The sequence below is a fragment of the Pseudopipra pipra genome, chromosome W, assembly GCF_036250125.1.
Source record: "Pseudopipra pipra isolate bDixPip1 chromosome W, bDixPip1.hap1, whole genome shotgun sequence".
Taxonomy (NCBI): Eukaryota; Metazoa; Chordata; class Aves; order Passeriformes; family Pipridae; genus Pseudopipra; species Pseudopipra pipra.
This window is the reverse complement of record NC_087580.1, coordinates 9,782,284-9,792,802: the sequence shown is the minus strand read 5'-3', so window position 1 is coordinate 9,792,802 and position 10,519 is coordinate 9,782,284. Positions and strand designations below refer to the sequence as shown.

At 57.1% G+C, this 10,519-nt stretch overlaps 2 protein-coding genes across 5 annotated transcripts; one reads left to right on the top strand and one right to left on the bottom strand.

Annotated features, from left to right (window-relative positions):
• Positions 1-1,553: 1,553 nt before the first annotated feature.
• LOC135406013 (leucine-rich repeat-containing protein 14-like) lies at positions 1,554-7,013 on the top strand. 3 transcript variants are annotated; one of them, XR_010426117.1, is made up of 5 exons: positions 1,581-1,663; positions 2,586-2,891; positions 2,982-3,605; positions 4,486-5,115; positions 6,037-7,013. XR_010426117.1 is itself a non-coding variant. In XM_064640532.1 (4 exons), the coding sequence occupies exons 2-4, from the start codon at positions 2,599-2,601 to the stop codon at positions 5,042-5,044; spliced, it is 1,476 nt and encodes a 491-aa protein (XP_064496602.1). In that variant the 5' UTR covers positions 1,554-1,656; positions 2,586-2,598; the 3' UTR covers positions 5,045-5,150. The 3 variants fall into 3 exon arrangements, 2 of the variants coding, with proteins under 2 accessions (XP_064496602.1, XP_064496601.1); XM_064640532.1 differs by lacking the exon at positions 6,037-7,013 and having other exon boundaries at positions 1,554-1,656; positions 4,486-5,150; XM_064640531.1 differs by lacking the exon at positions 6,037-7,013 and having other exon boundaries at positions 4,486-5,150.
• Positions 7,014-7,130: 117 nt separating this feature from the next.
• Positions 7,131-10,316, bottom strand: LOC135406038 (sushi, nidogen and EGF-like domain-containing protein 1). Of its 2 annotated transcripts, XM_064640567.1 has the most exons (6): positions 9,871-10,316; positions 9,535-9,638; positions 8,983-9,113; positions 8,159-8,446; positions 7,845-7,982; positions 7,131-7,500 (listed from the first exon to the last, which is right to left on the bottom strand). In XM_064640567.1, exons 1-6 carry the CDS (start codon positions 10,122-10,124, stop codon positions 7,258-7,260), a joined length of 1,158 nt encoding a protein of 385 aa, XP_064496637.1. In that variant the 5' UTR covers positions 10,125-10,316; the 3' UTR covers positions 7,131-7,257. The 2 variants fall into 2 exon arrangements, with proteins under 2 accessions (XP_064496637.1, XP_064496638.1); XM_064640568.1 differs by lacking the exon at positions 9,871-10,316 and having other exon boundaries at positions 9,535-9,692.
• Positions 10,317-10,519: the final 203 nt, after the last annotated feature.

Sequence of the window (10,519 nt, the reverse complement as noted above, 5' to 3'; positions counted from 1 at the left end):
GTGGTGTCATTTGTTCCTTTCTCCAGGGATTTTCCCAACTCTGCCACATCTTCCCCTCCCTTTCAGGATGTTTCCCTTTGGTATTGATGAGTCAGGCTGGTTTCAGCTTTGTTCAACCCCAAAAGCAGTGTAACCCCCCTTCTTCATTTCCCACTGGGGGCTTTGCAAACAGGGCCTTGTTGGAATTCATTCACCCCATTCCAGGCAGAGCATCCTACTAAAGGATCCCCATGGGATGCCTCTGTCAGCTGTCCCACTCCTTTTCCTCCCTCTCCCACCCCTTTCCCATCATCCCCACAATCCCCAGCTCATTTTGGGGTGTCCCCCCTCCCCCACCCTGCTTGGTTTCAGGGTTTCAGCCCCTTCCCACTCAGTCTGGGAGTTCAAACCCCCCCCTTCTTCCCCGTCCCACACCTGTGAGAAATTTCTCATTATTTAATTTAGAAAGATTCAATTAACTGTGAAACAAAGGAACTTTAAGAGCAAGGAAAGGTTTATTCAGCACATGCTGGGTCTCATCTAACACCGAGCTCCTGGGGAGAAAAAGACCCCTTGGCTTTAAATTTTATACATTTTATAGTTTCACAAAATCCCACCCTTTTTCAGATAAGTTTAATATATTAATTTTTGCCTAAAAAGGTTTCTTTTCTCCAAAAAGGGACTTTCCTTCTGATTGGCTGCGAGGCATCCTCTGTCAAAAATGATAGATCTTCCTTTGTTCTTAGCCCAAAGAGAGGAAAGAACCCCCTGTGTACAAAATTTTCCACATGGGCCCGAAAGATTTTAATTTTTAGGAACTTTATATTTCCTTTATCCCGTCTGCAAAAAAAAAAACCTAGTACCTAATCCAGTTTGGAACTGGATACCTTACAACTTCACAATGCGCCTATAATTTGGTTTTATAATAACACTGTATTTTATTTCTCATACACCCATTGTCCCCCAATCCTCAGCGTCCCCCCACTGAGCTGGGGGGACCTACTCCCCTTTTACCCCCCCCCCCCTTCTTCTTTTTTCTCATGGTCCCCCTCCTGCCCACCATCTTCAGCACCTTCTCTGCCTGATTTCGGGGGTCCCAGTCCCCTTCACCACTCTGGGGGGTACCGCTCCCCTTTCCCCCCTTTTGGGGCTATGTCGTTGGGGGGCCTCTGTGGAATGGTAGAGGGAAGGGCTTTGGGGGGCATTTTTATGGGTTTTTTTGGGTCCACCCCAGGCCCCTCAAATGATCCCAGGGACACCCACCCCCAGCCTCCCTAAAGCAGCAGCGCCTTCACCTCCCGCTGCCGCTCCATGGCAGCGGGTTCGTGATCCAGAGGGATCCGGGAGGAGTTTGGGAGGTCCTGGGGGTCTCGAGGGGCTCCGAGAGGCCCCCGGTCCTGGCTCAGAGCGAACCTCGCGTCGCGCTGCAGCCAATGGGAAGGGAGGGATTGGTGATTGACAGCAAAACAAGCCAATGGAAGGGCGTCTGTCGCAAAAGGGCCGCCCACACCGCTCTTCTACAATGGGAAGTGAGAAGAACGATGACAGACAGCAATAGGAGCCAGTTGAAAGGCGAAGACCCGCCCCCGGGGTGGGTCTCGCTCTCTGAGTGGTGGTGGCAGCGCGCAGACCCGGAAGTGGGGCCGCCGTACGGGCTGGAGCTGCCGGGGCCTGCGGGTGGGCGGTGTGTGGGGGGCGCCAATGGGGAGGAGGGGCAGGGGCTGCCTTGGGGGGTGGGTCTCTGGAGTACTTCAGAGGGGCTGGGAGGGCTCCCTGGGCTTGTTTAGTGTGTCCCTGGGGCTTCCCTGGGGTATCGGGGCTGGAAAGGTCCCTAGGCTGTTTTCGTTGGGCTAGAAGAATCTCTGGGGTGGTTGGGGGTCCCTGGAGTGGGTGGTTTTAGGATGCTGGGGAGTCCCTAAGCTTTCTTTAGGGGTGCTGGGGGAGTCACTGGGTGGGTCTGGGGGGTGCTGGGGAGGCGTCTCAGGGCTGGTTTGGGGATGCCGAGGGGTTCTCTGGGGGCTCCCTGGGATGGGAGGGTCCATGCGGGTGTTTGGGGGAGACTCGGGGGGTCCCTGGGGGATGTTGAGGGGTCTTTGGGGAGTCCCTGGTGTGGTTTGGGGGGTCCGTGGGGTGGGGGGACTTGGGAGGGGCCCTGGGTTGATTTAGGGAGGCTGAGGGGATGCCTCAGCTGGTTTGGGGGGCTGAGGGGGCATCCCTGGATTGGTTTTGGGGCCCATGGGGAGGTCCTGGAGTGGGAGGGCTTTTTTGGGGGTGCTGAGGGAGGGGTCCTTGGCATGGTTTGGGGGGTCCCTGAGGTGGAGGGGCTGGAGAGGAGGAGTCCCTGGACTGGTTGGGGTGGACTGGGGGGATTATTTGGGGTGGTTTGGGGATTTTTGGCAGCTTTGGGACGCCCCTTTTTGGAGGGGGCTGCCTTGGGGGTCTCACCCCAACATCCCCTTTGCCTCCCCCTCTCCTCCCACAAGTTCCCTTTTTGCTGGGATATTCCTGGATTTGGGGCTTCCCTGGGATTCTCCCAACCCACCCCTCGCCCCGAGGCCATCCTGGGGGTCCCCCAACCTCACCTGTGCCCCCCTCAAATCCTGCAGGCCCCCTGGATTCATGGATTCCCTGCTCTTCCTCTCTGCCCGCCGGCTCGTCGCCCACCGCCCCCTTCCCACTGTTCCCGCCCAGCTCTATCCCATCCTCTTCCAAGCTGCGTTCCTGGATGGGAGACCTCTAGTCCTGCAGGATTTGGTGGCGCAGTGGCCATTCCCAGTCCTCAACTTCCAGGGGATCGTGGGGCACCGGGAGCTGCTCCGGGATCATCCCTCCAAGCTCTGCATCCAGTCCGTCATCCTGGCCGTGGTGGACCAGCTCCGGCAGGATCTGGAGGAAGCAGGCCATGATTCCAGGTGAATCTTGGGAATTCCAGGATACACAGAACCCACTTCTGTGGTTTTTCCCTGCTTGTTTATTCCTGTTTTTCCCATTTCCTGGCCCAGCCGGTGCCGTCTCCGTGTGCTGGATGTGACAGGACTCCGGGATGATGCCGCTGGCCGTGCTCCGGAAGGGATGAGTGTCTGGTCTGGCACCGTGGCCCTGGCCAAGGCTTGTGTGGAGGTCTCCAAACACCAGCGGGAACTCCAGAAATGCAGATCCAGGAGCCATAAGGGCCGTTCCGGCACCACGGCAGCTCCACGATTCATCGACATCCACGCCGATCTCTTCGTCAATGGAACATCCTATGGAATCCTGTGGGATGCACTCCAGGCCGGGAACACCAGCCCACTGCGCCTCAAGTGCCGGGAGTTCCAAGCTGAGGAGCTCTGCCTGGCTGGAATTGTGAGTCTGCTGAAATCCTTGGATCCCTCTGGCGTAAGGAGGGTGGACCTTCGCTTCAACAACCTTGGACTGGGGGGTCTCTCCTTGGTTTTGCCACATCTCTCCCGATTCCTGGGTCTCCGAAGCCTCCGACTTCCCTACAGCAATGTCGACGTGCGGCGGCCAACGCCGGAGTCGGTGCTGGGAATCCGGTGTCTGGCCAGGGAGCTGGGAAAGCTGCAGAGCCTCAGGGAGCTCAACCTGGGATCCTCCAGGCTCTCCGGGAATTTGAGGCACATTCTCTGGTAAGTTCCTGCTGGAGCAGATTCCCAACTGCATTCTTCCTGCACTCACTGAGGATTTGCAAAGGTTGGACTTGGTGGTATAAGATATCTTTTCCAACCTTAGTGACCCCATGATTCTGTGATTTTGTTATCCCAATACTCCATGACTCTATGCTCCCATGATTCCATTATCCTGTAATTCCATGATTTCATGACACCACAATCCCATAATTCCTTGACTCCAGGATTCTCAAAGGTTGAACTTGACCATCTTGAAAGCCTTTTCCAACCTTAATGCCTCCTTGACTCCGTGATTCCAGAATTCCCTGATTCCCTGTTTCCAGAGGACAGCAAGCGCTGTATCCCGGAGCTCCACCAGCGCCAGGTGCTCCTGGCTGGCTCCATGACTCCATAATCCCATCACCCCATGATTCCATGATTCCATAACTGTAATCCCATAACCCAGTAATTCCATAACTCCATGATCTGATAATTCCATGACCCCATGATTCCATGATGCAATGAATCCATGATCTCATGGCTCCCACAATTCCATGATCCCATGACCCCACGATTCTGTGACCTTTTAACTCCATAATCCCATGACTCTATGATTCCACAATTCCAAGACTCCCTGATCTCATGACTCCAGAATCCCATAATTCCATGATTCTCAAAGGTTGGATTTGATAGTCTTGGAGCTCTTTTCCAACCTCAGTGATTTCCTAATTCCATGATTCCATGATCATGAAGGGAATCATGGGTCTTGTTTGCTGCAGTTCCCCCAGGAATTTGGGAGCCATTCCAACATTTCAAGGTTTCATGGAGGGTTTGATCTATTGGCACATCCCTCCCAGCTCCATGTCACCACAGGGTCACATCTCCTTTTTCATCCTGGCAGCAAACTCGAGGCTCCATTGGAAAGCTTGGAACTGGCCTTCTGCTCCCTCCTTCCCGCTGACTTCGCCTTCCTCTCCCAAAGCTTCCATGCTCCGGCCCTGAAAAGGCTGGATCTGAGCGGCCATGATTTCTCCCAAACTCTTCTCCAACCCCTTCAGCATCTCCTGGAGGAAACCTCGGCTTCCCTGCTCCACCTGGACCTCATGGAATGCCGGCTGACAGACTCACACCTGGATGCCCTGCTGGTGTCACTCCGGCACTGCTCCTGCCTCCGCTCCCTCGGACTCTTTGGGAATTCCTTCTCCACAGCAGGGCTCAAGGATTTATTATGGAAAACTGTGGTCCTGCCAGATCTCCGCTTGGTCGTGTATCCTATCCCTGTGGATTGCTACAAGTCAGGGCTGGATCCTGGCTGGATTTTGGAGGAGCAGCTGGACAGGGAATGTTTGGGAGCAGTGAGCGCTGAGCTGGGCCGGATGCTGGAGAGCTTCGGAAGAGCCGACATCGTCTGGACTTCCAACCCCTATGGACACGAAGCCCTGGATTACTTCTGCTTGTAGCTGGAGAAGAGCTTGGAGCCTTCAGCCTGGAGAAGTGCTGTGGCCTCAGTGCCTCCTTCCTCAAAGAATTTGTGTGTATTCCACCTCATTTCAGTGTTTTTCACCTCATTTCAGTGTTTTTCAACCTAATTTTGGTGGTTTACTGCCTCATCTCACTGTTTCTCTACCTCATCCTGGTGTTTCCTGCCTCATCCCGGTGTTTTTCCTCTAAACTCATTGTCTTTCCGCCTCATCCTAGTGTTTTTCCACCTCGTTTTGGTGTTTTTCTGCTTTATCCTGCTGCTTTTCCCCCATCACAGTGTTTTTTTCCGCCTTATCCCAGTGTCTTTCTCCTTCTCCTAGTGTTTTTCCACTTCATCCTGGTGCTTCTCCACCTCATTTTGGTGGTTTTCCACCTCATTGTGGTCTTTTCCCACCTCATCCTGGTGTTCTTCCACCACATCCAAGTGGGTTTTTGCCACGGCCCGATGGAGAAAGGAATAGGGACGCAACACTGCACAGAGGGTTCTGACAAGATGGAAGGTCAGGGTGCAATGGCCACTTTATTGAGGGGGAACAAGGACTTATATAGGGTTCGAGTGAGGGGAGGTCTGATAACCAGGGCAGAGCATGGGATGGACATCTCAGGGTATTGCAGGATTGAGGAATGAGGGAAAGTGGGAGGAACTTAGGAGGAGTTAAGCAGCGGAGACCAATGGGAGCTCACTCCGCACTGCGGCACTTATCGGCCAGTCAGTGGGGGATGAGGGGGAAAGCAGGGGAGAACAAGGTGGTAAACAACTTTTGATGGGAAAACTTGTGGACAGGTACAGACATGTTTGGGGCAATACAATCTAAGGGGATTAATACAGAGGTATATATGTAAGGGTACATAAAACATGGGACGAACTGGGAAGTAACACAAAAGTCCATAATTTATCGTCTTCTCTAAGCTCCATATACGTCTCTCCAGGCTTGGAATTGTTCCCACTCACTCTGATGTTCCTCCACAGGTTTTGACCTCATTTTGGTGTTTTTCCTGTTATCCCAGTGGTTTTTTGCCTCATCCCGATGGTTTTCCACCTCATCCCAGTGTTTTCCAGTAACTTTTGTTACCACCTTGTCACCAGCCATAGCTGGGACAGACCTGATGTCACTGGAAAACCCCCCGAACTCTGCTGATTAACACTGGATATTAATTAATTAATTAATAATTAATAAATCAGCATCACTTGGCTGGTGATGAAATTCCTGCCAAATCCCCCCTAAATCCCACTCTCCTGTATCCTGAATCCCAGCACTTCACAGTGAGGAATCAGCATGGTGAGTTCTGTTTTTTTGGGGGAGTTTCATGGAAATAAAGGGATCCCAGTTGCCATGGAAACACCCATCCCAGTGCCAGGATGGGCTTCCCTCCAATTTAGGGATGTTGGGGGGTTCCCTGGTGCCAGGGGTCTCTGATTCCACCATATCCCGTTGCCATGGGAGTTATGGGAATGGTTGGGGGGGGTCTCAAACTCCACCATATCCTGCTGCCCTGGGAGTGACTGGGATGGTTGGGGGTCAAGCCACCTGTTTTTCAGGAATACCAGCCCAGGGACCCCCCAAGCACCCCTGAACCAACCAGAGACCCTTCCAGCCCCCCGAAGCAGCCCAGGGACCCCTCCAGTCCCCCTAAACAAGCCCAAGAACCCCTCTAGCCCCCCATCCCAGGGAGCCCCAGCCCTTCTAAACCAGCCCAGGGAATCCCTGCCAAGGACCCCCCAGAAAACCCCTAAACCAGCCCAGAGACCCCCTCAAACCCCCCCAAAACCAGCTCCCCATCCTAAAGGACTCAGCCAGCCCCTTCTAAAACCAGCTCAGGGACCCCCCCCAAACCACCCTCAGATCGCGTGTGTCTGTCACACCCATGTGGGATCCAGGTTTGTGTCTGTCACACCAAGATGTTTGTCCAGGTGTGTGTCTGTCACACCCGTGTACCACCCAGGTGTTGTCATCCCCCCTCTCCTCCCTGGTCTGTTCCCTTCACAGGCCCAGGAGGGGACAGGCACAAGTGTCCCATGTGTCCCCGCCCCCACAGGTGTGCACACACACCTGCACACAGGTGTTGCTCAACAGATGTTTATTGGTGTTCCTATCACCACGTGGCCTCCGGGGGGGGCTGAGGGGAGGGGTCTCAGGTGCCCCAGGTGTGCAGGCACAGCCCCCTCCCCAGAGCCCCGGGTGTCACCTGCTCACAACCCGCAGTTATACACCCGCTCTGCCGTGGTCCTGCGGGACTCGGGGGGCACTGAGGGAGTCCTGGGGGTCCTTGAGGGCATCTCGAGGGGCCCCTCAGTGGCCTCGAAGTGGTCGACACGGAAGGCCCAGCGCCCTGGGACCCCCAGGTTGCTGCGGTGGCCGAGGGTCTGCACAGTGGGCGTGCGGGACCCTGGCACGTTGTAGTAGTGCACATCATCCCCACTGTTAAAGCCGGCCTGGGGGGCATATGGGGGGACACACAGGGGGCGACAGGACAGGGTGGGTGGTGAGGGGGGCAGTTCTGCCCCAGTTCCCGCAATTTTACCCAAAAGGAGATTTAGTTCACCCCAATCCACTCGTTCCACCCAAAATTCCCTTAATTGCACCTAAAATCCCCCTAATTTCACTTAAAATGCACAATTCACCCCAAATCCCCTTAATTCCACCCAAAATTCCCTTAATTCCACCTAAAATCCCTGATTTCACCTCAAATCCCCTTAATTCCCCCCCAGAACTCTTTACCCCCCCATCCCAGAACCCCCCTAGCCTAGTGTCCCTGGGGGTGTCCCCGTTTCCCCACCTGTGCGGGGATGCCCCCCAGTCCAGTGTGGGGGTCCCCCATGTTGGCAATGCCTGTTGTCCACTGCAAGTCCCCGTAGTTGAGCAGGACAAAGCAGGTGACACCATCGGAGGCCAGCACGGCCTGGAAAGTGTTCACCTGGGGGGGACATTGTCACTGTGTCATGCTGGCACTGCCACCCCCAGCTGTGTCCCCCAGAAAGTTGGGGACACCGTGGCTGGGGACACTATGGTTGGTGCCACTGTGGCTGGGGACACCTCGCTTGAAGGCCAAGCCACTTGAGCCCCCTCCCCTCCTTGTCCCCTGTGTCTGACCTTGTCTGAGGCGGCCCCAAAATAGGCCACACGGTCCCAGGTGGCCACGAGGGCCCAGGTGGGGCGCGGTGGGGGGTCCCCTGGGGGCACAGTGGGTGCCAGGTCCTTTGCCAGGCGCTCCAGCAGCTCAGGGTCACGGCTCTGGCGGTACCAGACATCTCCCCCCAGCCGCGTGTCCACGTCAGCCCAATACGGGGCCACGAAGGGGCGGTGGCCAGGCAGTGGGAAGGGCTGGGGGGTGAACTCGGGGACCCTCGTCCCAAACGACACCACCCCATTGTTGTTCACCTGGGGGCAAAGGGCACCTGTGAGGCACCTGGGGGGCACCCACCAGTGACCCCCCAGTGGTCCCAGTTATGACACTGCCAGTCGCAGTGACCCCAAACCAACCTGTAACCCCAGAACATCCCAGGATGGGCCTGGGACCCCAAGTGTCACCCCAGAACCTCCCCATATGGAGCTAGGATCTTCTAGTATGGGACTGGGACCCCCCAGGATGGGCCTGGGACCCCAAGTGTCACCCCAGAACCTCCCCATATGGAGCTAGGATCTTCTAGTATGGGACTGGGATCCCCCAGGATGGGCCTGGGACCCCCAGTGTCACCCCAGAACCTCCCAGGATGGGCCTGGGACCCCAAAACCACCTGGGGGTCCTGCAGGTGTCCCCCATGTCCCCAGGGGTCTCCACTCACCCATGTGGCCAAGAAAGGAGGTGCCACCAACTCTGGTGGCCCCCATCCCACTTGCCATCCTCCCCTCCTGGTGTCACCCCCCCAGTGCCACCCTCCATGTCCCCCCCGTGTCCCTCCAGTCACGTGACCCACATAGCAAGAGTGGTGGCCGCTCCCGAAGAAGGAGAAGTTTTCCCACAGAAAGATCTCGGGGCTCGTCCCGTCATCCTCATGGGGAGTGGGCTCATCCCCCACGCCTGGCCCGAAGGGGTACAGGACCCCCCCTGGGGACACACCACAGTCAGGGACCCCTGACACTGCCCAGGATGAACTGGGGCACCCCAGGATGGGCCTGGGACCCCCAGTATGGAGCTGGGACCTCCTGGTGTGAGACTCAAACCTCCCAGTGTCACCCTGGGACCTCCCATTATGGGCCTGCGATGCCCAGTTGTCACCTCAGAACCTCCGAGTATAGGCCTGGGATCCCCAGTTGTCACCTTAGAACCTCCCCGGATGGAGCTGGGACCTTCCAGAATGGGACAGGGACCTCCCAAGATGGGCCTGGGACCTCATACTGTGGGACTGGAACCTCTCAATTTGGGTCAGGGACCTCCCAGTTTGGGCCTTGGACCCCCAGTGTCACCCCAGGACTTTACAGTATGGGCCTGGTACCTCCCCACTCTAGGCCTGGGACCCCAAACTCACCCAAGGGTCCCACGGGAGTCCCTGATGTCCCCAAGGGTCCCCATTGCTCTGTGAGGCCGAGGAGGAGGAGGAAGAGGACAGGGGGGACCTTCATTTGTCCAGGCCTGGGGGAACAGAGGGTCCCTCCTCAGCCATGTCCCCATGTACCCCCATGTCCCCAGTGACCCCCCATCTCCTCAATGTCCCCCATCTGTCCCCATGTCCCCCATGTCCCAGTGTCCCCCCATGACCCCAATGACCTCCCATGTCCCCATGTCCCCTCATGACCCTCCATGTCCCCCCATGTCCCCCAGTGTCCCCCCTGTCCCCCATGTCCCCCCCAGAGTCCCCACTCACTGCACTCTCATGGTCCCAGTCTGTCCTACTGCTGTGACTGGAGCCACTTTATCCCCGGGGAGGGGACAGGGTTGGGGACATTGGGGGGGGGGATGACACAGGACACCCCCAGGTGGCACCTCCCAGGGCCCCGGGCAGTTCCGTCTTTGCCCAGACCGCAACTGGGGGGGACTGGGATGGACTGGGAGAGGCTGTGGGGGGACACTGAGGGGGGCTGGGATGCATTGGGAGGCACTTGAGTGGTACGGGGACATATTGGGGGACACTGGGAAGGCTGGGGAGGGACACTGGGGGGCACTGGGACAAACAGGGAGGGATTTGGGAACGCTATGGGGGATGGGGACTGGAATGCACTAGGAAGGGACTGGGGACAGTGGGGGCACACTGGAGGGGACCGGGATCAACTGGGGATGCCTGGAAGAGACTGGGGGGAATTAATGGCGTGAACCGGGAACACTGAGGAGAACACTGGGGAAAACGGGGGGGGGGGGGGGGGGAGGCTGGGGTGTACTGGAAGGGACTGGGGACACTGGGGAGGGGACCCCCCAGCTGTGCAGCCACCCCCTCCCCCCGGGGCACTCGGATGTCCGGGACCCCCCTTCCCCCCCCCCCCCCCCCCCCCGCATCCGGGTGCCCCCCCGCCCCTCCC

Bases quoted from the DNA above. Each gene is read 5' to 3' on its own strand.
- LOC135406013 (XM_064640532.1), top strand. From the start codon at position 2,599: ATGGATTCCCTGCTCTTCCTCTCTGCCCGCCGGCTCGTCGCCCACCGC. The intron at 2,892-2,981 runs GTGAATCTTGGG...TTCCTGGCCCAG, and splicing joins GAAGCAGGCCATGATTCCAG to CCGGTGCCGTCTCCGTGTGC. The intron at 3,606-4,485 runs GTAAGTTCCTGC...TCATCCTGGCAG, and splicing joins AATTTGAGGCACATTCTCTG to CAAACTCGAGGCTCCATTGG.
- LOC135406038 (XM_064640567.1), bottom strand. From the start codon at position 10,124: ATGTCCCCGTACCACTCAAGTGCCTCCCAATGCATCCCAGCCCCCCTC. The intron at 9,114-9,534 runs GTGAGTTTGGGG...GTGTGTCCCCAG, and splicing joins GACTCCCGTGGGACCCTTGG to GGGGGGTCCTGTACCCCTTC. The intron at 8,447-8,982 runs GTGGGTCACGTG...CTTTGCCCCCAG, and splicing joins GCGGCCACCACTCTTGCTAT to GTGAACAACAATGGGGTGGT.